The sequence below is a fragment of the Anser anser genome (assembly GCF_964211835.1).
Source record: "Anser anser genome assembly, chromosome: 31".
NCBI classification, from domain to species: domain Eukaryota; kingdom Metazoa; phylum Chordata; class Aves; order Anseriformes; family Anatidae; genus Anser; species Anser anser.
The window spans coordinates 1,287,112-1,309,384 of record NC_139752.1 but is presented as its reverse complement, the minus strand read 5'-3'; the positions used below and the strand labels follow the sequence as shown (position 1 = coordinate 1,309,384).

General features: G+C 60.6%; 3 protein-coding genes and 1 pseudogene across 19 annotated transcripts in view; 1 reads left to right on the top strand and 3 right to left on the bottom strand.

Moving 5' to 3' along the window:
* Nucleotides 1-193, top strand: part of TNXB (tenascin XB) — a 43,221-nt gene extending 43,028 nt beyond the window's left edge. For all 15 annotated transcript variants that reach the window (XM_083814676.1, XM_083814675.1, XM_083814681.1 and 12 more), the window contains one exon: nucleotides 28-193. In XM_083814676.1, coding sequence (XP_083670802.1) covers nucleotides 28-108 — 81 coding nt within the window. In that variant the 3' untranslated portion in view covers nucleotides 109-193. The remainder of the gene's footprint in view (nucleotides 1-27) is intronic.
* On the bottom strand, nucleotides 100-8,512 carry CYP21A2 (cytochrome P450 family 21 subfamily A member 2). Of its 2 annotated transcripts, XM_083814772.1 has the most exons (10): nucleotides 8,274-8,512; nucleotides 7,698-7,787; nucleotides 7,083-7,234; nucleotides 6,182-6,277; nucleotides 5,783-5,890; nucleotides 5,082-5,168; nucleotides 4,819-5,004; nucleotides 4,005-4,174; nucleotides 731-834; nucleotides 101-479 (listed from the first exon to the last, which is right to left on the bottom strand). In XM_083814772.1, the coding sequence occupies exons 1-10, from the start codon at nucleotides 8,458-8,460 to the stop codon at nucleotides 232-234; spliced, it is 1,428 nt and encodes a 475-aa protein (XP_083670898.1). In that variant the 5' UTR covers nucleotides 8,461-8,512; the 3' UTR covers nucleotides 101-231. The 2 variants fall into 2 exon arrangements, with proteins under 2 accessions (XP_083670899.1, XP_083670898.1); XM_083814773.1 differs by lacking the exon at nucleotides 4,819-5,004 and having other exon boundaries at nucleotides 100-479.
* Nucleotides 8,513-8,848: 336 nt separating this feature from the next.
* Nucleotides 8,849-11,929, bottom strand: CENPA (centromere protein A). Its single transcript, XM_083814815.1, has 4 exons — nucleotides 11,779-11,929; nucleotides 11,582-11,682; nucleotides 9,435-9,512; nucleotides 8,849-9,025 (listed from the first exon to the last, which is right to left on the bottom strand). Exons 1-4 carry the CDS (start codon nucleotides 11,882-11,884, stop codon nucleotides 8,891-8,893), a joined length of 420 nt encoding a protein of 139 aa, XP_083670941.1. The 5' UTR covers nucleotides 11,885-11,929; the 3' UTR covers nucleotides 8,849-8,890.
* A 4,899-nt stretch (nucleotides 11,930-16,828) lies between these two features.
* LOC310888218 (butyrophilin subfamily 1 member A1-like) lies at nucleotides 16,829-21,464 on the bottom strand (annotated as a pseudogene). The gene is made up of 9 exons (XR_014589255.1): nucleotides 21,228-21,464; nucleotides 20,452-20,799; nucleotides 19,542-19,823; nucleotides 19,308-19,412; nucleotides 18,962-18,982; nucleotides 18,397-18,417; nucleotides 18,268-18,288; nucleotides 18,077-18,109; nucleotides 16,829-17,899 (listed from the first exon to the last, which is right to left on the bottom strand). The product of XR_014589255.1 is annotated as a butyrophilin subfamily 1 member A1-like (transcript).
* Nucleotides 21,465-22,273: the final 809 nt, after the last annotated feature.

Genomic DNA, 22,273 nt, shown 5'->3' with positions numbered 1-22,273 from the left:
GACAGGGCCCCTCCTCCCTCTCCCCAGGGCATCAACTGGTTTCCCTGGAAAGGTTTCGAGTTCTCCATCCCCTTCACGGAGATGAAGCTGCGGCCACAGCGTGACTGAGAGCACCCAGAGAGGAGGCAGGGCTACCGGGGGCAGTGGTGATGAAGCCTTTATGGGGTCAATAAAAGCTGCGAGCAACCAGCAAGCGAGCCCAGGCTTCCATGTGTCCCCAGGCATCGGGGCTCAGGGGGTGGGGGGCTGGCAGGGCACAAGGCGCACACAGAATGGGGGGCAGCGCAGGACAGTGCCAGCTGTCACCCCCAGCTTGGGCAGGGCCCCAGGCACCGGTGGCTCCAGGCGGAAGTGATGCAGGATGTGGCCCAGGAAAACAAAGAGCTCAGCTCGTGCCAATGCCTCACCCAGGCAGGATCGGGCTCCACAGCCGAAAGGTACCAGCGCTCGCCAGGGTGCCCCTGGCTCCAGGAACCGCTCTGGAGGGGGAAAATGGGGGGGGGGGGGGGAGGGGAGGAGGTCAGGGACATAGCCATTTGGGGAGGGAACCCGCCACGAGGGCCAGGGACACAGATGTCCAGGCTGGTGATCACCCCAACAGTATCAGGGACCCTGGCAAGCAGGGAAGGGACCCATCCCTAGGGGCTCAGGGGACCCGAGTACCTGGAGAAGGGACCCAGGTGTCCAGGACGGGCCCAAATGTCCAGGGAACCCCAGGGTCAACACGTACCTGGCAGGAATTCGTCAGGGCGATGCCAGGTCTCAGGGTCGTGGTGGGCAGCGAAGAGGTTGGGGATGACGATGGAGCCAGCTGGCACAGGGACACCCCCAACACTAGGACAGGACAAGGTGCTGCTGGGATGGACTGGGCCAGACTGGAGTCTACATAGTTCCTCTACTGCCACCTACTGGGACCATTGGGCTTTACTGAGCCCTACTGGAGCTCTCCTGATCTACACTGCGGCCTACTGGGCTCTACTGGGGCCTACAAGGCTGTACTGGGATTTGCTACTACTGAGCCCTGCTTGGGCTTTTCTGGGTCCTGCTGGGCTCTGCTGGGTTACTACAGCCTACCACTGGGCTCTCCTGGGGGCTTTACTGCTTCCTACTGGTCTTTTCTAGGCTGTACTGAGGCCTACTGGGATTTTCTGGGGCCTATGGGGCTCTACTAATGCCTACTGAGCCCTACTGGGGCTCTCCAGGGCTCTGCTGGGATTTACTGGACTGTACTGAGGCCTGCTGAGATCTACTGTGGCTCCAGTGGGTGATACTGGACCTACTGAGGCTGAATGTGCAATACCGTGACCTAGTAGGGCCTGCTGGGATCCAGTGGGACCTACTGTAACTTACTGGGATCTGCTGGGGGCTCTGGGCTCTACCCGAGTCTTTGGGGATCTGTAGAGACAGTTGAGCTTTACTGGAGACTCCCTGGACCACTGGGACTCCACTTGGCTCTGATGGGGCCTACCTGGCTCTGATGGAAACTACCGGGGCACTCCTAGGCTCTACTAGATGCTACTGGGGCTTGCTGGGTGCTCCTGAGACCTACCTCAGTAACCTCTGAGTTGTCCCCAGTATGGTCTAAGTTGTTCCCCTCTGCCCTCAGCAGGTCCCAGTTACTCCCAGTTGGCCCTAGCACAGTCTTATGTTCTCCCAGCCAATTCCCAGTTGACCCCAGTTGCCGCAAGCTTGGTCCCAGACACATTCAGTTGGCCCCCAACATAGTCCTGGCTTACCCCACTTGTCTCCAATGTCATCCCAGTTCATAGAATCATTGAGGTTGGAAAAGACCCTGAAGAGCACCAAGTGCAAACATCCACCTAACACTACCAAGTCCACCACTCAACCACATCCCTAAGCACCACACCCACAATAAATAACTCAGGGATGGCAACTCCACTCATTCCTGGGCAGCCTGTTCCAATGCTTAACCACATTTTACATGAAAAAATTCTTCCTGCCATCCCATCTAAACCTCCCCTGACACAACTTGAGGCCACTTTCTCGTGTCTCATCACTTTGTTATCTAAGAAAAGAGATCTACACTCTCTTCACTACAAACTCCTTTTGTGTACTTGTAGAGAGCAATGAGGCCTCCCCTCAGCCTCCTTCTTTTCTCCAGACTAAACAACCCCAGTTCCCTCAGCCACTCCTCATAAGCCTCGTTTTCTCATCCTTTCACCAACCTCATTGCTCTTCTCTACACATGCTTGAGCAACTCAGTATCCTTCCTGTAGTGAGGGGCCCAAAAGTGAACACAGTACTCAAGGTGCAGTCCCACCAATGCTGAGTACAGAGACACGATCACTTCCCTAGTCCTGCTGGCCACACTATTTCTGATACAAGCCAGAATGCTGCTGGCCTTCTTGGCCACCTGGGTACGCTGCTAATTCATGTTAAGCTGTCTCCTGGCCAACATCCCCAGGTCCTTTTCTGCTGGCAAACTTTCCAGCCACTCTTCCCTAAACCTATACCACTGTATGGGGATGGCCTACTAACATCTTATGAAGAAACCCTGCTGAAGTAGGTCCTCTTAAGGCCTGCTGAGGCTAACTGGGTTGTTCTGAGGTTTGCTGGGCTGTACTAGGGCCTTCTGAGCTCTACTGAGGTTCTGCAGGGGCCTTCTTGGCTTCTCTGGGGCTGACTGGGCCTACTGTGGCTAACTGGGCCTACTGGACCCTATTGGGACTTACTGGGCTGTTCTTGGGCCTGTTCTGGGAACTGCTGGGTCCTACCGCCATGACACTACTGCAGGACACTAAGCAGCAGCCCAAGGTAGTGGAGCGGCTTCTGCTGCTGCACATCGAGCACTGGAGCCAGCTGATGCTGGTAGAGCAAGAAAACATTGACCCCAGCACATGTAATTGAGAACACCAATGCCTACTCCACGCCACAGACACCAGATGTTAAAGTGAGCATGCTTGGACCACTCACTGCTCTGGAACAGCAGCTGTCCAAGACACTATCTAGCTCCCTGTCCCAGAAGGTCCAGTCTACCTTCAGCATAACCACCACCAAATTTGGGGGCAAAAGCAAGTGAATAATTCATCTGGGGCAGCAAGTCAACTTCTATATCTCTCTCTTACGCTGAAGTGAAGTGGACCTGGGAGTTAATGTCGTCCTAGGATTTGCAGGCCAATACGCATGAGTACTACAAACACAACTCCCCTCCTTGGCAGCTTGTGAAATAAAATGTTTTTCCTTTTATCTTTCAGCTTAACTAAGATTTTTAATGGGGCTTTTATTGTGCAATGTATTTTATTATCTAGTGCTGTGTTGCTTTTAGTATTGGTGAAGAAAGTAACTACAGGATCTATTCAAAGTATTAATTAAAAAAAAAAAAAAGCTTAACTCGCTGATGCTTTTCAATAGCACCCTCTGCCTGTGTTAAGTGAAATTGATTTTTTTTTTCTTAAAATATATATATACATATATATATATATATATATATATAATTTTACCGGGTTCTGTGAAGATCTAGTGAGGTTTACTGGTCATTTCTGTGACCTACTGAGCTCTACTGCGGTCCTCTGGGACATACCTGGTCCTAATGGCCTCTGCTGGGATCTACTGGGCCCTCCTGGTGCCTACAGGGCTCTACTGGGACCTGCTGAGGCCTGTTGGGCTTTATTGGTGCCTACAGGGTTTCTTTTGTTTGTTTGTTTTTTGGTAACTACTGGGTGCTGCTGGATTTTACTGGGACTTTCTGGGCATTATTGAGGCTTATGAGGCCTGCTGGGCTCTGCTCTAGTTCTCTGGACTCTGCTGCCACCTACTGGAGAATACTGGGTGCTCCCAGGACCTCCTGGGGCCGACTGAGCTCTGCTGGAGCCTACCGGGCATTACTGGGACCTGACAGATCTTGCTGGGCTCTGCCAGGCTCTACTGGGCTCTACCAGGGGCTTCTGGGTTTTATGATGCCTTTTGGGCTCTGGTGACCCATACTGGGCTATACTAGTCAATAGTGGTCTGTACAGACCCGTACTGGTTTCTACTGGCTGTACCTGGTGTGGCGACGCGTGCAGTGGGGCAGGGCCAGGGGTGCAGGTGGCCGCAGGCGCAGGGTCTCGGTGATGGTGGCGCGGAGCAGGGGCAGGCGTCCCATGTCCCCCACCTGGGGGGTGCCCGCGGGGCCCAGCTCCTGACGCAGCTCTGCACGCACTCGCTCCTGCACCTGGGGACAGGGGACGGGGGGGGCACACATGCCACGCCATGTCATGTACAGCTGTCCCTCATGCATGTGACATGGATGCAATGCACGTGGCACCTTGGGACAGTGCAGGGGTGGTGGTGATGGCCATGGGAGGGGGTCATCAGGGACATCCAGGACGTGGAACCCTCCCCAGGACCTGACCAGGGATACAGACATGACGCGGACGTGGCATGCATGCAGCGCCTCAGGGCAGTGCAGAGGGATGGCGGTGGTTATGGTGTGGGGGACACGAGGGATGCCCAGGACATGGGTGGGAGCACCCTCGGGATGTGAGCCCCACCTGGGACCTGCCTGGGGATATGAGTGTGACATGTGTGGCACTGCAGGGTGGTGCAAGGGGACAGTGATGGCCATGGGGAGGAGGACACGGGATTTGCAGGACAATGGACACAAACATATGTAAGACCCCCCCCCCCCCCCCCCGCCCGGGACCTGCATCCTGCATGGGGACATGGACACAGATGTGACATGGATGGATGTGGCACCTCAGGGCAGTACAGGGTGAGGGGAACCCAGGAGATGCCCAGGACATAGGTGAGGACTCAGGACCCCCCCAGGGACGCATGCAGGGACACAGACGCCGCTGTGACACGCGTGTGTGGCACCTCAGGGCGGTGCAGCAAGAAGGCCACGGCCCAGGCCAGGGCGGCCGCTGTCGTCTCAGTGCCACCGATGAAGAGGTCAACCAGGGCCATGTGCAGCCGGTCGGGGCCCAGTGCCCCCCCCCGGACACTGGGGTCCCCCCCCAGCAGCGCCCCCAGCACCGTGTCCCCAGGGGGCGATGCGCAGGCCTGCAGGGGGACACGCGTCACCTCCCTGCGTCCCCTCACCGGTTTCCCCCTGCCCCAGTCCCGTGTCCCCGTCCCACCTCGTGACGCCGGATCTGGGCCTCCACGAAGGCGTCACGGCACTCCACCAGGCTAAGCAGCCGCCGCAGCCCTGGGTTGGGCAGCACCTGGGACCGTATGGAGCCCGTAGGCACCCCAGGGGCCACAAAGAGCCCCCAGGACCCTATAGAGCCCCCCACTTCACGCCACAGTGGCTATGTAACCCCTTCCAGCTGCATACAGACCCTACAGATCCACCCCGGTCAAACAGACAGTCCCCACAGCCCTACAGACTCTCAACCCTGTGTAGACCCCATGACATCTCCCCCAAGGTCTTATAGACCATTTAAGCCCCTCCCAAGCCCCATATAGACCCCCCCCCAACCCCATATATATGGAGATGGCTCCATATAGACCCTGTACCCTCCCACACCCCCAGCACCTCCCCAGATCTTATACATCCTCCCCAAGGCCGTATAACCACTTCCCAGGCCCTACATAGGTCCCTCCACACCTTCATATATACCCTACAACCCCTCCAGGGCAATATAGTTCCTCCCCAGTATAGTCTCCCACATCTGGACCCTATAACACCCCCAAATCCCATACGGACCCTTTAACATCCCCTCCCATGCCCTTTCTCAGTCCCACACAGACCTCCCCCAGGCCCCCATAGATGCCAGAAACCCTGTCCCCAGAGCCATATGGCCCCTGTAGGGCCCGGCCCCACGGTGGGGCTCACCCGCAGCAGCGGCAGCAGGTCGAGCACCCGGACGCTGGCCCTGCCCCACACCTCCAGCAGCTCCATTACGCAGCGGGTGAAGGCCCGGACCTCAGCCTCGGGGGGCATCTGCGAGGGCCCAGATGCCTTGGGTCAGCCCCACAGACCCCTGGGTCCCCCCGAGTCCCCCAGGTGGCACCTGGACATCGGGGACATCGGGGACCCACTGCCCCTTGGACACCTTGGTGCCCGTGTGTTGTTTCTCCTCCCCCAAGGTGACACCTGGGTCCCCTCAAGTGGCACACAGACACCTGGGTGGCCCCCGGGCCCAGACAGCCCCCACCCAAGGGTGCCCCCCCCCACATGCCTTAGGGCCACCTGGATCCCCCCAAAGGGACACCCAGACACCCGGGTCCCTACCAGGTCCCCAAAGACGAGGAGGCAGATGGTGCTGCAGGTGTGGAAGGCGAAGGCCTCAAAGATGTCGATGGGCGCCCCCCCATAAGAACGCAGGTCCTGGGGGGGGGGAAAGGGGGTCACTGGGGGGGGCTGGGGAGTGCCTGGGTGGACAGGGGGCTTCCCAGGGGGTTGTTGGGGTGACCTAAGGAGATTTTGGGGTCACCAGGGGTATACCGCTGGCCCTAGGGGGTATTGGGATACCCAAGGGTGATAGAGGGGAGGGGACCCTACGGGGGTATTGGGGTGCACTGGGGTAATATAGGGGGGACCTAGGGAGGTTTGGGGTGTCCCAAGCAGATATAGGGGGCCCCAAGTGGGTAAGGGGGGGGTGTCCCAGGGCATACTGGGGTGTGCTAGTGGATATAGGGAGCCCCAAGAAAGAAGAGGGGATCATGGGAGGATTGAGGTCCCACGGCCAGATATTGGGGTGTCTGTAGGGTTATGGGTGATAAAGGGGAGTTCTGGGGAGCATAAATGGAGTATTGGGGTGCCCCAGGGAGATTCAGGGATCCCAGAAAGGATATTAGGGACGCCTACATGGCAAAGGGGTATCCCAAGAGACACTGGGGCTCCCTGGGGGGGCAGTGCAAGGGGTACCCCATTGGGATATAGGGCTGCCCTAAAAGGACCATATGGGTCCCATAAAGGCTATTGGGTGGCCCCCATGGGATTACTGGGATACCGCAGGGATCCCCTGCTGCCCTATCAGCTGTGGGGTGCTGGGGGCAATTTGGGGGCACCCCGGTGCAATCTGGGGGTCCCAGGGTTGGCTTGGAGTTCTGGAAGGGGATGGGGGGTTATCCCCAGGTTTGGGGTGTTTTTTTTTTTTGGGGGGGGGGATCCCGAGGTTTGGGGTGCTCACCTGGCAGAGCGCCTTCGCCTGCTGCGCCAGGAGGGGCTCGAGTCGCCCCTGAGCCCGGGCCAGCGCCCCCCGCGTCGCCCCCCGCTGCTGCTGCCACCCCGGGCACACGTCCCCCAGCGCCAGGTCCTGGCCCCCCCGCGACACCAGCCCCCCTGCGGCACCGCGCCTGCGTCACCACTGGCACCCTCCTCCTTCCCCTCCGGCACCCACGAGGACCCCCCAGCCTCCCCCCCCCTCAGACAACCCTGGGGACCCCTAGGGACCCCCCCAGCACTTGCAGGGAACCCAGAGGGACCCCCCCACACCCACCAGACACCATAGGACCCCCCCAGACACCCTTTTGAGGAACCCACAGGGCTCCCCCCCCCCCCCCCGAGTACCCTACAGCCACCCACAGGGACACCCCCAGTACCGTAAGGTGACCCCCCACAGGGCCCCCCCAATACCCAGGGAATTTCGGGGTGCCCGACAACCCCCCCCAGCCCTTATAGCACCCCCAACCCCACAGGATATTCCTCCAGCCCCGTAAGCCCCCCATAACCCACCTGTACCCACGTAACTTGGGGAGGGGGTGTACCCCCATGTGGACCCCCCCATGTGGACCCCCCCCCATACCCAGGTAACTTGGGGGACGCCCAGCGAAGTCCCCCCAGCGGCGAGCAAGAGCCTCCCGGATGGTCCCCACCGAGCTCAGCACCAGCACATCTTGGGGGTAAGGAGAAGGGGGAAAAAAAAAAAAAAGGGGGGGGGGGGGGCTGGATGGATGCGACCCCCTTTCGGGGGGGGTCAGGGAGGTCCCAGGGTATGGGGGCTTGGCGGTCCCAGCCCTCCCAGTAGGGTCAGGGACCCCCGATTCTGGGGGGGAAATGGGTGCAGGGATAGAAGGGGGGGGTTGTCCCAGGAACAAAGCGTGGGGGGGGGTCCCAAATCAAAGGGGTGAGGGGAGCAAGGAGAGATTTAGGGGGGGGAAGGGGGCGTCCCCTGCAACCCCCCCCCCCAAGCTCTCAATGGACCAACAGTGGGGTGCAGGGAGGGGGGACCAAGGGTGTCCCCAAGCCAAAATTTGGGGGTCCCAGGAGGTGGAGGCCGGGGGGGGGGGGAGCAGTTTTAGGGTCCCAAAGCAGGCTGGGGGGAGGGTTCTGGGGGGGGGAAAAATAGTGGGGTGCCCCCCTCCTTCCCCCCCCAACTCACCGTGGCCCCCCAGGCGCATGCGCAGGGCAGGCCCGTGGCGGCGGGCGAGGGCGAGCAGGTGGAGTGGCCCCCGGGGGTGCAGGAGGTGCAGAGCCCCCCCCCGGGGGGACCCCTCCCGCGCCCCCCCAAACGCCAGCAGCAGCAGCAGGAGCAGCAGCAGGAGCAGCAGGAGCAGCGTGGCCGCCATCACCCCGCGATGCTGGGGATTTGGGGGGGGGGGGGGAGTTAGGGGGAGCCCGCAGTGCCCCTATAACAGCCTCGAACCTTGGGGGGGGGGCCACAAAAAGCTCCGCCCCCCCCCCGTAGCATTCGGGGAATGAGGGGGGGGGCACATCCTTTTTGCACACTCTCCCCGGTGGATCTCCTTCTCATATAGCCCCCCCAACTTTGGGCTGCCCCCCCAAAACCCTTCCCATGGGGGTGCTGCCGTGGCCCCCCCCCCCAAAAATCACACTCGGGTGCCCCCCCCCATAATTAAACCCCCCCCCCAAGGTGCCCCCGAGCGGGACCCAACCAACAATTGAAGAAGGGGGGGGGGAGGCAGGTTGTGAAAAAAAAGGGGGATCGTTCCTTTATTAGAGAAAGGGGGGGGGGATCCGGGGGGGGGGGGGGGGCACTCAGATCCCCCCCCCGTCCAGCCCCCGCAGGCGCCGGGCCAGCTGCAGGTCCTTGGGGTACAGGGTGACGCGGCGGGCGTGCAGCGAGCACAGGTAGGCGTCCTCCAGCAGGCGCACCAAGAAAGCCTCCGCCGCCTTTTTTTTTTTTGGGGGGGGGGGGGAAGATATCAGGGGTGCCCCCCCCGATATCACCCCCCCCCGGATACCCCCTTCCTCCTTCAATACACCCCCCCCACAAGAGTCCTCCCCCCCCAGTCTCCAGGGGCGCACCCAAGGGGTACAAATCTTAACCCCCCCCCCCAAAAAAAACAAAGGCATGGGAAAGGAGCAAATTGGGGGGGTTACAGCCCCCCCCCCCCAAACCCTATTGGGTGCCTGACACCCCCCCCAGCAGTAGAATCCAAATAAAACATCAGGCACCCCAACGTCACCCCCCCCCCAAAGTGAAAGACACCCCCAAAATGCCCAAGAGATGCCCCCCGCCCCCAAAGCTAAAGGGGGGGGGTGCGTAAAACCCCTTGGGGCCCCCCCCCTTGTCCCCCACCTCCTGCAGTGCCATCAGCGCCATGGCCTGCCAGTGGTAGTCCACCCCCCGCGTGAAGAGCAGGCAGATCTCCCGCACCTGGGGACAGGGGGACACCGGAGGGGGGGGGGGCCATGGGGACACGGGGGGGGGCACGGGGACACCGCGGGGGGGGGGCACGGGGACACTGCGGGGGGACCCAGGACACCCCAGGGACGGGGACGCCGCCACGGGGGTGTCACCGCATAGGGACACGGGGACACCCCGGGGACAGGGATATTTTGGGGGGGGGGACACACGGGACAGTGTCACACGAGGCGCCATGGATGGGGGGGGCACAAGGACGCGGGGGGGACGGGACAAGGACGTGGGGGGGGATCTTGTCCCAGACAAGGCCACCGCGTCACTTGGGGGGGGGGGGCGGGGGGTGTGACAAGGACGTTGTGGGGGGGGGCATCACACCATGGGGGGGCACAAGGACGCGGGGGGGGGGGCACTCAGAGGGTCCGGGGGGGACCTGGGGGGGATCCCGGGGGGGGGGGGGGGAAAGAAATCGGTTTGGGGGGCTCGGGGAGGGTCCCGGGGGTGGTTTGGGGGTCCTGGGGAGGTCCTGGGGAAGATTTGGGGGTCCCGGGGGTGGTTTGGGGGTCCCAGGAAGGTCCCAGGGAGGTTCCCAGGGGGGTTTGGGGGTCCTGGGGGGGGTCCTGGGGGTTGTTTGGGGGTCCCGGGGGGGAGTTAGGGGTCCCAGGGGGGGCCCCGGGGAAGACTTGGGGGTCCCAGAGGAGGTTTGGGGGTGTCAGGGTGGTCCAGGGGGTGGTTTGGGGGTCCCACGAGAGTTCCGAGGGGTGGTTTGGGGGTGTCAGGGGGGGCTTGGGAGTGTCGGGGCGGTCCTGGGGGGGAGCTTGGGGGTTCCTGGGGGGAACCCGGGGAATATTTGGGGGTCCCAGGGAAGGTCCCGGGGAAGACTTGGGGGTCCCGGAGAAGGTTTGGGGGTGTCGGGGCGGTCCCGGGGGTGGTTTGGGGGTTCTGAGGGTGGTTTGGGGGTCCCGGGGTGGTCCGGGGGGGGGGCTTGGGGGTTCCTGGGGGGAACCTGGGGAATATTTGGGGGTCCCAGGGAAGGTCCCGGGGAAGACTTGGGGGTCCCGGAGGGGTTCCCAGGGGAGGTTTGGGGATGTCGGGGGGTTCCTGGGGGTGGTTTGGGAGTCCCGGGGGGGTCCCGGGGTCTTGGGGGTGGTCCCGGGAAGGTCCCAGGGGTGGTTTGGGGGTTCCTGGGAGGGTTCCCAGGGGAATTTTGGGGGTCCCAGGGGCAGGGGGGGGGGTCCTGGTGGGCTTCCCAGAGGTGGTTTGGGGGTCCCAGGGGGTTCTCGGGGGGTCGAGGGTCCTGGGGGTGGGGGTCCCGGGGAAGATTTGGGGGTGTCAGGGGGGGTTGGGGGTCCCGGGAGGGTCCCGGGGGTGGTTTGGGGGTCCCGTGGGGGGTCCCGGGGAAGATTTGGGGGTGTCGGGGCGGTCCTGGGGGGGAGCTTGGGGGTTCCTGGGGGGAACCTGGGGAATATTTGGGGGTCCCGGGGATGGCTTGGGGGTCCCAGGAGGGTCGGGGGGGGGGGCGGGGTCCCGAGGGTGCTTTGGGGGTCCCGGGGAAGATTTGGGGGTGTCGGGGGGTGGGTTGGGGGTCCAGGGAGGGTCCCGGGGGTGGTTTGGGGGTCCCGGGGGGGTCCCGGGGGTGGTTTGGGGGTCCCGGGGGGTGGGTTTGGGGGTCCCGGGGAAGATTTGGGGGTCCCGGGGGTGGTTTGGGGGTCCCGGGGTGGGGGTCCCGGGGAAGGTTTGGGGTTGTCGGGCAGGGTTGGGGGTCCCGGGGGTGTCGGGGGTGGTTTGGGGGTCCCGGGGGGGGGATAGGGGTACCAGGGGGGGTCCCGGGGAAGATTTGGGAGTCCCGGGGGGGGGTCGGGGGTCCAGGGAGTGTCCCGGGGGTGGTTTGGCGGTCCCGGGGGGGGGTCCCGGGGAAGATTTGGGGGTGTCGGGCGGGGGCTGGGTGTCCCGAAGCGGTCCCGGGGGCGCTTGGAGGGTCCCGGCACGGTCCCGGGGGGGTGGTCCCGGGGGTGGTTTGGGGGTCCCGATGGGGGGGGGGTCCCCGGGGGGGGGGGGGGGTGCCGGTCCTCGGGGTCGCTCACCACGCGGCAGAAGGGCTGCCGGCGCAGCAGCAGGTTGGTGGTGCTCTGGTACTTGCGGATCTCCTTCAGCGCCAGCTGGCCCGGCCGGTACCGCCGGTGCCCTGCGTGGACCGGGGGGGGGGGGTGGGTGTCACACCGGGGCGGGGAGTGGGGGGGGGTCGGGGGGTCGGTCCCACCGGGGTGGGGGTCGCACTCACGGCGCGGGGGGGAAGGCGCCGGGGCCGGCGGCCGCCTCGGGGAGCGCCGGGGGGAGACCGGGGGGGCGCCGCGGCGCCGGGGGGCGCGGTCCTTGGGGCGCGGCATGGCGGGGGGGGGGGGGGGGGGGGGGGCGCGGTGACGTCACGCTCGGGACCCCCGCCGCCGCCGCCGCCGCCGCGTCCCGATTCAAAGCTCCCGCCGCGAAGCGCCTCGTGACGTAATATCCGCCGGCAGCCCGCTCCCCCATCCGGCCGCTCTGCGCCGCCGGAGGTCTCGTCTCTATGGTGGCTCGGCGGACCGGGAGTTGTAGCGGGCTCATTTGCATAAATTTGCATCCCCCCCCCCCCCTCCAATCGCGCTGTTCCGTTCGCTGGGGGCTCGAGGAGGCGGTACAGCTCCCGGGGCCCCATTCCAGTCCCTGTGGACTCCCAGTTGTCCCCAGTTGCTCCCAGTTGGCCCCTGTATGATCCCAGTTGGCTCCAGCGTGGCCCCACTAAGCCCCAGTATGGTCCCTAATGGTCCCAGTTGGCCACAAAATGGTCCCAGTTGGCACCAATTACCCTCCAGTCACTCCCAGTTGACCCCAGCGTCACATCGGGTGGCACCCACCCCTTTGATCCCAGTGGGACACAGTGTGGTCCCAGGCGGCCCAAGTTGGCTCCAGTGTGATTCCCAGTAGATCCCAGACGCCCCCACCAAGGATCCACGTGCCTGCAAAATGGTTCCAGGGGGCCCCAGCATGGTCCCAAATGCTCCCAGTTGGCCTCCAGTATTGTCCCAGTTGCTCCCAGCTGTCCCCAGCAGGTCCCAGTGCCTCCCCATTGATCCCACCATGGTCCCAGTTGCTCCCTATTCACCCCACGGTGGTCTCAGTTGCCTCCAGTAGGCCCCAGTTGCTCCTGATTGGCCCCACCATGGTCCCAGCTACCCACAATACGGACCCAGATGTGCCCAACTTGACCCCAGCATGGTCCCAGCTGAACCCCAGCATGGTACGAGTTGCTCCAACTTCATTCCCAGTCAATCCCAGATGACTTAACTGTGATCCAAGTTGACCCCAGCACGATCTCAGTTACCCACAGCGTGGTCTCAGAAGTTCCCAGTTGCTCCCAGTGTGATTCCAGCTCACCCCAGCATGGTCAAGTTGCCCCTTTGTGGTCTCAGGTGGCTCCACTGTGATCCCAGTAGGACTGATATCAGGTATCAGTAGTATCAGGTGGTCCTCAGCTGGCCCCAGTGTAATCCCACTTACCCACAATATCACAGAATCATAGAAACACAAGGTTAGAAAGGACCTACAAGATCATCTAGTCCAACCGTCCTCCTATCACCAATACTACCCACTAAGCTACTAAATCGTATCTCGTAGCACCTCGTCCAGGCGCTTCTTGAACACCTTGAGTAATGGTGACTCCACCACCCCCCAGGCAGGCTGTTCCAGTGCCTGACCACTCTTTGAGAAAAAAAGTTTTTCCTGATATTTAACTTAAATCTCCCCAGATGCAACTTGTGGCCATTTCCTCTAGTCCTATCATTAGTTATCTGAGAGAAGATGCCGACCCCCTCCCTATCACAACCTCCCTTCAGGAAGTTGTAGAGTGCAATGAGGTCTCCCCTGAGCCTCCTCTTCTCCAGACTAAACAACCCCAGCTCCCTCAGACGCTCCTCATATGACTTGTGCTCCAGACCCCTCACCAGTTTTGTTGCCCTTCTCTGGACACGTTGCAGGGCCTCAATGTCCGTCTTGTAGTGAGGGGCCCAAAACTGAACACAGTACTCGAGGTGCGGCCTCACCAAAGCTGAGTACAGGGGGACGATCACTTCCCTGCTCCTGCTGGCTACACTATTTCTAATACAGGCCAGGGTGCCATTGGCCTTCTTGGCCACTTGGGTGCACTGCCGGCTCATGTTCAGGTGAGCATCAACCAACACTCCCAGGTCCCTTTCCTCTTCACAGTCTTCTAGCCAGTCTGCCCCAAGCCTGTAGCATTGCATGGGGTTATTGTGGCCAAAGTGCAGGACCTGGCACTTGGCCTTATTAAACCTCATCCCGTTCGCCTCAGCCCAGCAGTCCAACCTATCCAGATCCCTCTGAAGAGCCACCCTACCCTCAGGCAGATCGACACTGCCTCCCAACTCGGTGTCGTCTGCAAACTCACTGAGGGTACATTCAATCCCCTCATCCAGGACACGAATAAAGATATTAAACAAGATAGGCCCCAGTACCGACACCTGGGGACACCACTTGTAATGAGATGCCAGCTGGACTTAACTCCATTAACCCCTGCCTGCTGGGCACAGCCCTCCAGCCAGTTCTTTACCCAGAGAAGAGTATACCTGTCCAGGCCATGGGCAGCCAGTTTCCCCAGTAGAATACTGTGGGAGACCGTGTCAAAGGCTTTGCTGAAGTCTAGGTAGACTACATCAACAGCCCTTCCCTCATCTACCAGTCTGGTCACACGATCATAGAAGGAGATGAGGTTGGACAAGCACGACCTGCCTTTCGTGAACCTGTGCTGGCTGGGCCTGATCCCCTGGATGCCACGCACGTGCCGTGTGACCTCACCCAAGATGGTTTGCTCCATAACTTTCCCTGGAACAGCGGTCAGGCTGACAGGCCTGTAGTTCCCCGGGTCCTCCTTATGGCCCTTCTTGTAGATGGGAGTCACATCGGCAAGCCTCCAGTCCTCTGGGACCTCTCCAGAGAACCAGGAACGCTGATAGATGGTGGAAAGCAGCTTGGCGATTACCTCCACCAGCTCCCTCAGCACCCTAGGGTGGAGCTCGTCTGGTTCCATGGACTTGTGACAGTCCAGATGGAGGAGCAGGTCTCTGTCTCTTCCTGGATCACAGGGGGGGATATGATCCCAGGGGGGATCACAGAGGGGAAATATGATCCCAGTTTCTCCCAGCTGGCCCCCAGAATGATCCCAGTGGGTTCCAGTTGATCACAGAATAGTCTCATCTGCCCCCAATTGGTCCCAGTTGATCCCAGCATGGACCCAGCTGCCAACAATATGATCCTAGATGTCTCAGTTGGCCACAGCATGGTCCCAGTTGCCTCCAACATGGCGCCAGTTACTTCCAGTTGGCTCAAGAGTTATGTCATTTGCTCCCAGCATGATCTCAGTAGGATGCAGTAGATCACATCAAGGACCCAGTTCCCCCCAGTATTGTACCAGATACTCCCAGTTGTCCCCCAGTATTGTCGGAAGTGTTGGAAGTCAAGCAGGCATGGCAGAAGGTCGGCTTGGCTGAGTAGGGATCTTCTTCTAGAGTTTAGGCAGAAAAGGAAAGCAGATGGATACTAGAAGCGAGGTCAGGCAATATGGGAGGGCTACAGAGATGCTGCTCACCTTTGTAGGGGGAAAATTCGTATGGCCAAAGCTTAATTGGATTTGAAGCTGGCCGGTACTGTGGGGACAACAAAAAGGGCTTCTTTATGTTTACAGCAAAAGTAGGACCAGAGATAACATTTGTCTGCTACTTGATGAGGATGGTCACCTCACAAACAGGGACGTAGACCAAGCAGAGATATTGAATGCCTTCTTTGCCTCTGTCTTTAACGCCAACGATGGGCTCTGGGACCCCAGAGCCTGGAGCTGGAGGACCATGACTGCAGGAACAAGGAGCTCCCAGCCAACCCTGAACATGTGTGGTATTTACAGCTTCAGCTGGATGCACATAACTCTGTGGGGCCCAATGGGATTCATGTCCCAATGGCGTCCAGTCACTAGCGGGGATCTCCAGGGCTCCATTTTAGGGCCAGTTCTCATCAGTGGCTTTGTAAATGATCTGGACATAAGACTGGAATGCATATTAAGTAAGTTTGCAGGTGATACTAACTTAAGGAGGACCTGTTGACTCCCTTGGGGCTAGAGAGGCCTTGCAGAAGGATCTGGCCAAAGGGGAGAGCTGGGCAGCCACCGCCTGCGGGAAGTTTAACAAGAGCAAGTGCCGGGCCCTGTCCTCGGGCAGGGGCAGCCCCGGCTGTACGTACAGCATGGGGGGGCGAGAGGCTGGAGAGCAGCCCCCAGAATGGGAGCTGGGGATTGTGGCTGACGGCAAGTTGGATGTGAGCCAGCAGCGGGCCCTGGCAGCCCAAAGGGCCAAGCGTGCCCTGGGGTGCCTCAGGCACGGCACTGCTGGCCGGCCGAGGGAAGGGATCGTTCCGCTCTGCTCGGCCTGCTGCGGCCTCGCCTCGAGCACTGCGTGCAGCTGTGGGCACCACAGCAGACGAAGGGCGTGAAACTGTGCGAGAGCCTCCAAGGGAGGGCCACGAGGATGGCTGAGGCTCTGCATGGCAAGGTGTGTGAGGAGCGGCAGAAGGCGCTTGGCTTGTTGAGCCCAGAGCAGAGGAGACGCAGGGGAGGCCTCGTGGTGGCCCACAGCTTCCTGTTGAGAGGAGCGGAGGGGAAAGCGGGGGGCAGTCTCGGCTCTCTGGGGCCAGCGACAGGGCCTGAGGGAACGGCATGGAGCTGCCACAGGGGAGGCTTAGGCCGGCTGTTCAGAAAAGGTTCTTCACCAGGAGGGTGGTCGGGCACTTAAACAGGCTCCCCAGGGACGTGGCCATGGCCCAGAGCCTGCTGCAGCTCAAGGAGCATTTGGAGAAGGCTCTCAGGCACAGGGTCTTATTTTTGGGTGGTCCTTGTGGGGCCAGGAGGTGGACTGGATGGTCCCGTTGCGTCCCTTCCAGCTGGGGCTATTCTGTGATTCTGTGATCTAGGGCTGAAGGCTGAGACCACCTTGGAGGTCTTCCAGGAGGACTTCCAGGAGCCGGTGATGCCTTCTGTGGGCACAGCTTCTGCAGAGCCTGTGTGATGGGAGGCTGGAAGCTCTTTGGGTGCCCCCAGGGCAGGGCAATGACCCAGCTGGGACAAGTGGGTCCCAGGAACCAGCTCGGGAACCAGGGGCAGCTGGAGTTTAGGTTCCTCCTGGCTCTGACTCCCAGGACCAACACCAAGGAGATGGTCTGCTGCAAGACGCCTTCCCAGGCAGCAAAGCCTCAGGACAGAAAGCACCCAGGAAATGTCACTGCCAGACTCCATCTTCGCATACAAAACTTTATTTGCCACAGCCTTGCTGCTGCTGTGCCTTGATGTGCTCCAGAGGAGGGAACAAAGAGCCCCCACAGCTGCTCATGCTCAGCACCAGGCACAGAGCAAAGATCAACCCCAAACTAGGAGGCAAAGGTGGCCTGCAATGGCCGGCAGCACACGGTGACCACATCCCTTGCACTGGGGTTCTGCAAGCAGTGCAAGCAGAGGAGAGCTTGCTGCAGAGCGTGGAGAGCTGCTGCAGCCCCTGTGCTGCCTGCTGGGGCTCAGAGGCAGGGTGAGACCCATGGGTGCCAGCAGGACTTGTGCCCCAGCACAGGAGCCATGTGCCGGGCAGTGCCCAGGGTCTGCAAGGGCCCTGGCCCCTGCTTGCAGCATCCCAGCCCTCCTCCAGCAGCAGGGAGGGACATGAGGCAGCCCCTGGCCCCAGTGCCCCTCATTCCTGTGCTGTTCCTGCAGGATCAAGGAGAGGTGAGCCAGGAGTGGGTGGAGAAGGGCAGGAGCCCCCCAGGGCTGGGGACAGGGTCTGGGGGGTGCTGCCCCTCAGGCACAGCTGAATTCCCGGCGTTTCCAGCCAGAACCAGGGGCGGATGCTCTCCCCATTGAAGGAGGCTGCTGTGAAAGCGAAGATCTCGACCCCATTGTCAGCATTGATAAGACACCTGCTGCTGGGTACAGTCCAGACAGACCCAGATCCTCGTGGGGACAGGGGACAGGGACAAGAGGGTGGGAGGAGATGTGAGAGACTTGAGCTGCCCCTGATCATACTCCACAGCCCAGATCCCTCCTTCAGGGCTCATGTCCATCCACCCCTTCCTCTTCACAGATGCCCTGGCCACTCCCACAGCCCAACAAGAATACTCTTCCCTCTCCTCCTCCCCCACCACCTTCCAGCAGTGCCTCCCCTCTCTGAACTCCTCATGGCCCAGCACGCAGCAACAAGTGTCAAATCTCTCCAAGGTGTCAGGCACCGGCTGCCGTTTCCCTTCCCGTCTCACACTGCTGTTGTCCTGAGACAGGACAAGCTTAGGATGAGCTGTGTCCGGATCCAGGGTCACCTTCACTGCAGGGACAGAAGGAGCCAGGCCATCAGGGGCAGAGCTCAGCCCTGGGCAGGCTTTCCCCAGCTCGGGGCCAGGAGCTGCCCCACGGGGCAGGAGATGGGGCACCTCTTGGCTCCTGAACATGCCCCAGCAAGGGCAGGAGAAGCACTGCAGAGGGCAACACAGTGCACACCTACCTCGATTTTGGGGCAGAAGACACCTTCTCCATGCTGGAAGGAGAGGGGAGAGTTGGTCACAGTACATGGCCAGTGCCCAGTGGGTGTGGGCAGGGTGAGGGGCCAGCCCTGGGCTGCTCTGTCCCAGCTGCCCACCCTCCCCTGCACATCACCTTGGTGTTGCCCTGGGACCCAGGCTCAGGGACACTCACCCAGCTCTGCAGCTAGTTGTGCTGGAAAAGGAAGAGAAAAGCAAGGCACGATGAGAGGGGAAGCTGCTCAGCCCATGGCTGCTGCCATGGAAAGATGCCAAGTGTTTGGGTTTATGAAGGGAGTCTTACCCATCTTTGCATCTTTTCTCACTGGAAAAGGAAAGTAAACGTGATGCATGATCAGAGAGGAGTGTTTCAAATTCCATGACTAATTCCATTACTAGACCCCAAATTTCTTTGTCCTGGTGAATGGGCACAGACAGTCTTTCTCTCAGACTGGGAGGGACCGGACTAACAGGGAGCAAGACCCAGCTTTGAGCAAGGCTTGTGCACGTGGAGCAATAAGGACAGACACTTGTGCAGCTCTCTGCAACATGCCACCAAAACACAAGTGGAAGGGAATGGGGACGAGTGGTGGATGTCCCTGTCCCGGAAGCGTCAGTGCAGAGTAGGGCAGCCCCGCAGCTCGCTCCCCGTCCCCACCTTGATCCCCGTTCCTTTCAGCCATCCCGGCCGTATCCCGTGCCCAGGGCAGCCCCAGCCCCAGCACTCCCCACTCCCCCGTCAGGCTCCAGCTGCTCCTCCAGCACCCCCGAGCCACCAGCACACAAGCCCCCACAGCCCACGCAGCCCATTCCCTCCCGCAGGGACACCACTTCCCCAGGGGCTGGGGGCAGGGACTGCAAGGACTCACCCAGCTCTCGGCTCTGTGCCGCTGAAAAGCAAAGGCGGAGGAACAGGAGGTCAGCAGAGCAGCTTGGTTGCTCGGTGGGAACATCTGCAGGGGGTCTGGGCCTTCCCACCAGCCCCACGCTGCACCCATGCTCCCTGGCCTCCCACCCAAGGCCCCTTGCCTTCTCCCCTGCCTTCGTTGCCCAAGGCAGAGGCCCAAGAGGATCCTAAGGCCTTTGGGATCCCCAGGAGAACATTCCCTTCCTCCTCCTATGCACCTCCCTGGGCCAGGGCTCAGCCCCGCTCCAGACCCACGCGGGTCCCTGCAGAACACCTCCCTCCGCTCCATTTTTGCGCTGCCAGCTTACCTTTCTTCAGAAACAGATAAACACCGAGGCCAATGGACACAGCAAAAAGCATGAGGACCAGAGTCAGAGCCACTATCCAGGGCTGGGCGTTGTGGAAGAAGGGAGCTGAGAAGAGGCACCAGGAAAAGGGCTCTGTTTCCATGCCCCTGGGTGGAAAAGCAAGACCCAGACTTCTCCCGGCTCAGGACAAGTGCAGGGGCCAGGAACACCTCCTCCTGGCTGTGCTATTTGTACCTGCGATGTGCAGGGCAAATTCCCGCTCCTGCTGGATGCGGCTGCTCCTGACCACGCAGGACAAGGGCCCCTCCACGTTCCCAGTCACAATGACGCTGCCTTCGATTTCAAAGAGCCCCTCCTGGTCCTGGGAATGTGCCTGGGAGACCGAGGGCAGATGCTGCCCACGAGCATCCCTCCACAGCAGCTGCGGCAGCGGGTACCAGCCGGCCGATCGACACAGCACCCGGATGCCTCCGGCCTCGTAGCCCCCCAGGGAGAGGTGGGGGTCAGCGCCTGTGGCTGGGGGAAGAGCCGGTGGCTGGGTCTTGACTTGGGGAGGAATTTAGTTCCAGGGCAAAGACCCCATCTGCTCCCATGCCAAACCCAGACGAGCACAGCCACGGCCCCACGGGCTCAGGCACTGGGCACTTCATGCACCCATCCTCACCCTAAAACCATCTTGGCTGGTGCCGGAACCAGAGAGCAGGGCTGCACAATGCCAGTGGCCCCAAATCACCCTGAAAACCTAGGTGCTGAGCTCCAGGACTTCCAGGAAGTGTCTCGGCACCAAGCCATGCTGGTTCAAGAAGCCCCAAGACTTCCAGACAACCTCTCAGGTCTCCCCCAGCACACAAAGCAAAAGTAAAGCAGACGTCTGGCTGCTCAGAGGACTCTGTGATTCTCCCTGTGGTGTTTGGTCCCGTTGCCGACACAGCTGAAGGTGCTGCTCAGCAGCCTGTGCCCAGTGCCCTCAGAGTACTATGATTATTGTCTTCAAAGACACCAGTGAAAACTGACAAAAATATCCATGGAGCTCTCTCCCCAAATATTACTTCCACTTCCATGGGCATGTTGCATGCCGTTAAAGAGCTGAAACATTAAAAAGACACGTAAACTCTCCCCTGGAAGCATCACCCCAGCCACTAACCTGACACCTCCAGCTTTACAATGGCTTCGTTATAAGCATCAGCATCTTCCGCAGTGCAGACGTACTGGCCATCATCTGAGGGTCTCAGCCTGGTGATTCGCAAGTCCAGGCTTCCAGCAGAGAGACCATCTCTGGCCAACTCTGTCCTCCCAGCATATGCCCCCATCTGCTCCCCGTACAGGTCCTCTCCATTGCGGTAGTGGTGCACTGTCTCAGATAACCTGTGCCGAATCCACCTGACCTCCAAGGTGCGAGCATCCCGTTGAGGGGACAAGTGGCAGGGCAGCACGACATCCTGCCCCACGGCAGCAGTGAGAGGCTGGCCTGGTCCCTCCACTCTGAGCTGGGCTGGGCAATGGAGAAGGGCACAGAGAGGCAGTGAGATTTTGTCATTGTAAATTTATGGGCAGTGAGTGACAAAGGGCGAGCTGTGCGTGAGTTGGTGCATGCTGCGTCCCCCGTGTCCCATGGGAAACCACTGGGAAAACAGGAGAGGGAGAGGGAGGACGTGCAGGAGAAGGAGGTGTGGTGGGGGTGGGAGCCCCCTCTGCAGCATTCACGCAGGTGAAGAAGAGCCAGAAAGGGTTATTAATATAAGGCAGAGCCCATATTGCATGGGAAAAAAAAAAAAAAAAACCAGATAAAGTGAAAGTGTAACCCAGCAGGGGCAAGCTATGGGCTCAGGTCCCCCCTGCTGCACGGTCGCTCCCCTGCCACACAGCAGCACATCTGCCAGGCCCAAGGGGGAGAGCCCCCAGCACCCCGCAGGATCCTACCTGAGCCCAGCCGGAGGAGGAGCAGAGTGACGAGGGAAGTCAGGAGGCCCCTGGCATGGCCGGTGAGGCTGGGGTGGCCACAGCCCCAGGGGAGCCCCATCTGAAAGAGAGGTCCCACAGGGGGTAGGCAGCCCCCCTGGGCTTCTTCTCCAAGGGAGCCCCACCGAGAGAGAGGTCCTTCACAGCACCCAGCAAAGCTGCAGAAAGCACAAGGCTACGCCCAACTTCCCCAACGTTTGCCCACTTCCTGGCTGCAATAAGCCTCTAGGAGGAGCTCTGCCACTGGTGCAATGTCCGGGGAGCTCTGCAGGGCTGGCACCACCATCCCATCTTAGCTGCGTGCCCAGTCCACTGCCTTCAGCAAGCACGAGGGGCTTGTCCCCAGCAGGGGCCTCTCCAGACCTCCAGGGAAAGCCACTGTCTGAGCTTGTTCACCTCCAGCCATCTAAGGAGGAATGAAACTGTGAGCAATGGGACAATGTTTAGAGATGGCAGAGCAGAGGTGAGCGGGATGAGAGCCTGCAGGTAATGGGGCACAGCTGGGTGCCGAGCCTGGAGCTGCCACCCTTTGCCCAGGGTGCTGAAGACCAAGAGCCAGCCCCGCTCCAGGCTCCAGTAAAGCAGCCGTGGCAGAAGGTTGGCTCAGATGGGCAGGGACCTTCTTCTAGAGCTTACGTGGATAAGGAAAGTTTCTGTTTGCTGGAAGTGAGGTCAGGCAATATGGAAGGAATACAGAGATGCTGTTTGCCTTTGCAGGGAGAAAATTCATATGGCCAAAGCTCAATTTGAGTTGAAGCTGGACAGTACTGTGAGGGGCAATAAAATGGATTTTTTTTAAACTATCTTAAGAGCAAAAGTAGCATGAGAGAAAACATTTTTCTGTTACTGGATGGGGATGCTCAAACAGGGTCATCGACTTCACAGAGATGTTTAATGTGTTCTTTGCCTTTGTCTTCAACACTTATGCTGGTCTGTGGGACCCCAGGTGCCCTGAGCTGGAGGACAGTGACTGCAGGAACGATAAACTCCCAACAACCCCGAAGCTG

Bases quoted from the DNA above. Each gene is read 5' to 3' on its own strand.
- CENPA (XM_083814815.1), bottom strand. From the start codon at position 11,884: ATGCCGCGCCCCAAGGACCGCGCCCCCCGGCGCCGCGGCGCCCCCCCG. The intron at 11,683-11,778 runs GTGAGTGCGACC...CGGTCCACGCAG, and splicing joins GGCGCCTTCCCCCCCGCGCC to GGCACCGGCGGTACCGGCCG. The intron at 9,513-11,581 runs GTGAGCGACCCC...CCCTGTCCCCAG, and splicing joins GGCAGCCCTTCTGCCGCGTG to GTGCGGGAGATCTGCCTGCT.
- CYP21A2 (XM_083814772.1), bottom strand. From the start codon at position 8,460: ATGGCGGCCACGCTGCTCCTGCTGCTCCTGCTGCTGCTCCTGCTGCTG. The intron at 5,891-6,181 runs GTAGGGACCCGG...GGGCCCTCGCAG, and splicing joins TCCTCGTCTTTGGGGACCTG to ATGCCCCCCGAGGCTGAGGT. The intron at 4,175-4,818 runs GTGCCACACACG...CCCTGTCCCCAG, and splicing joins TCTTGCTGCACCGCCCTGAG to GTGCAGGAGCGAGTGCGTGC.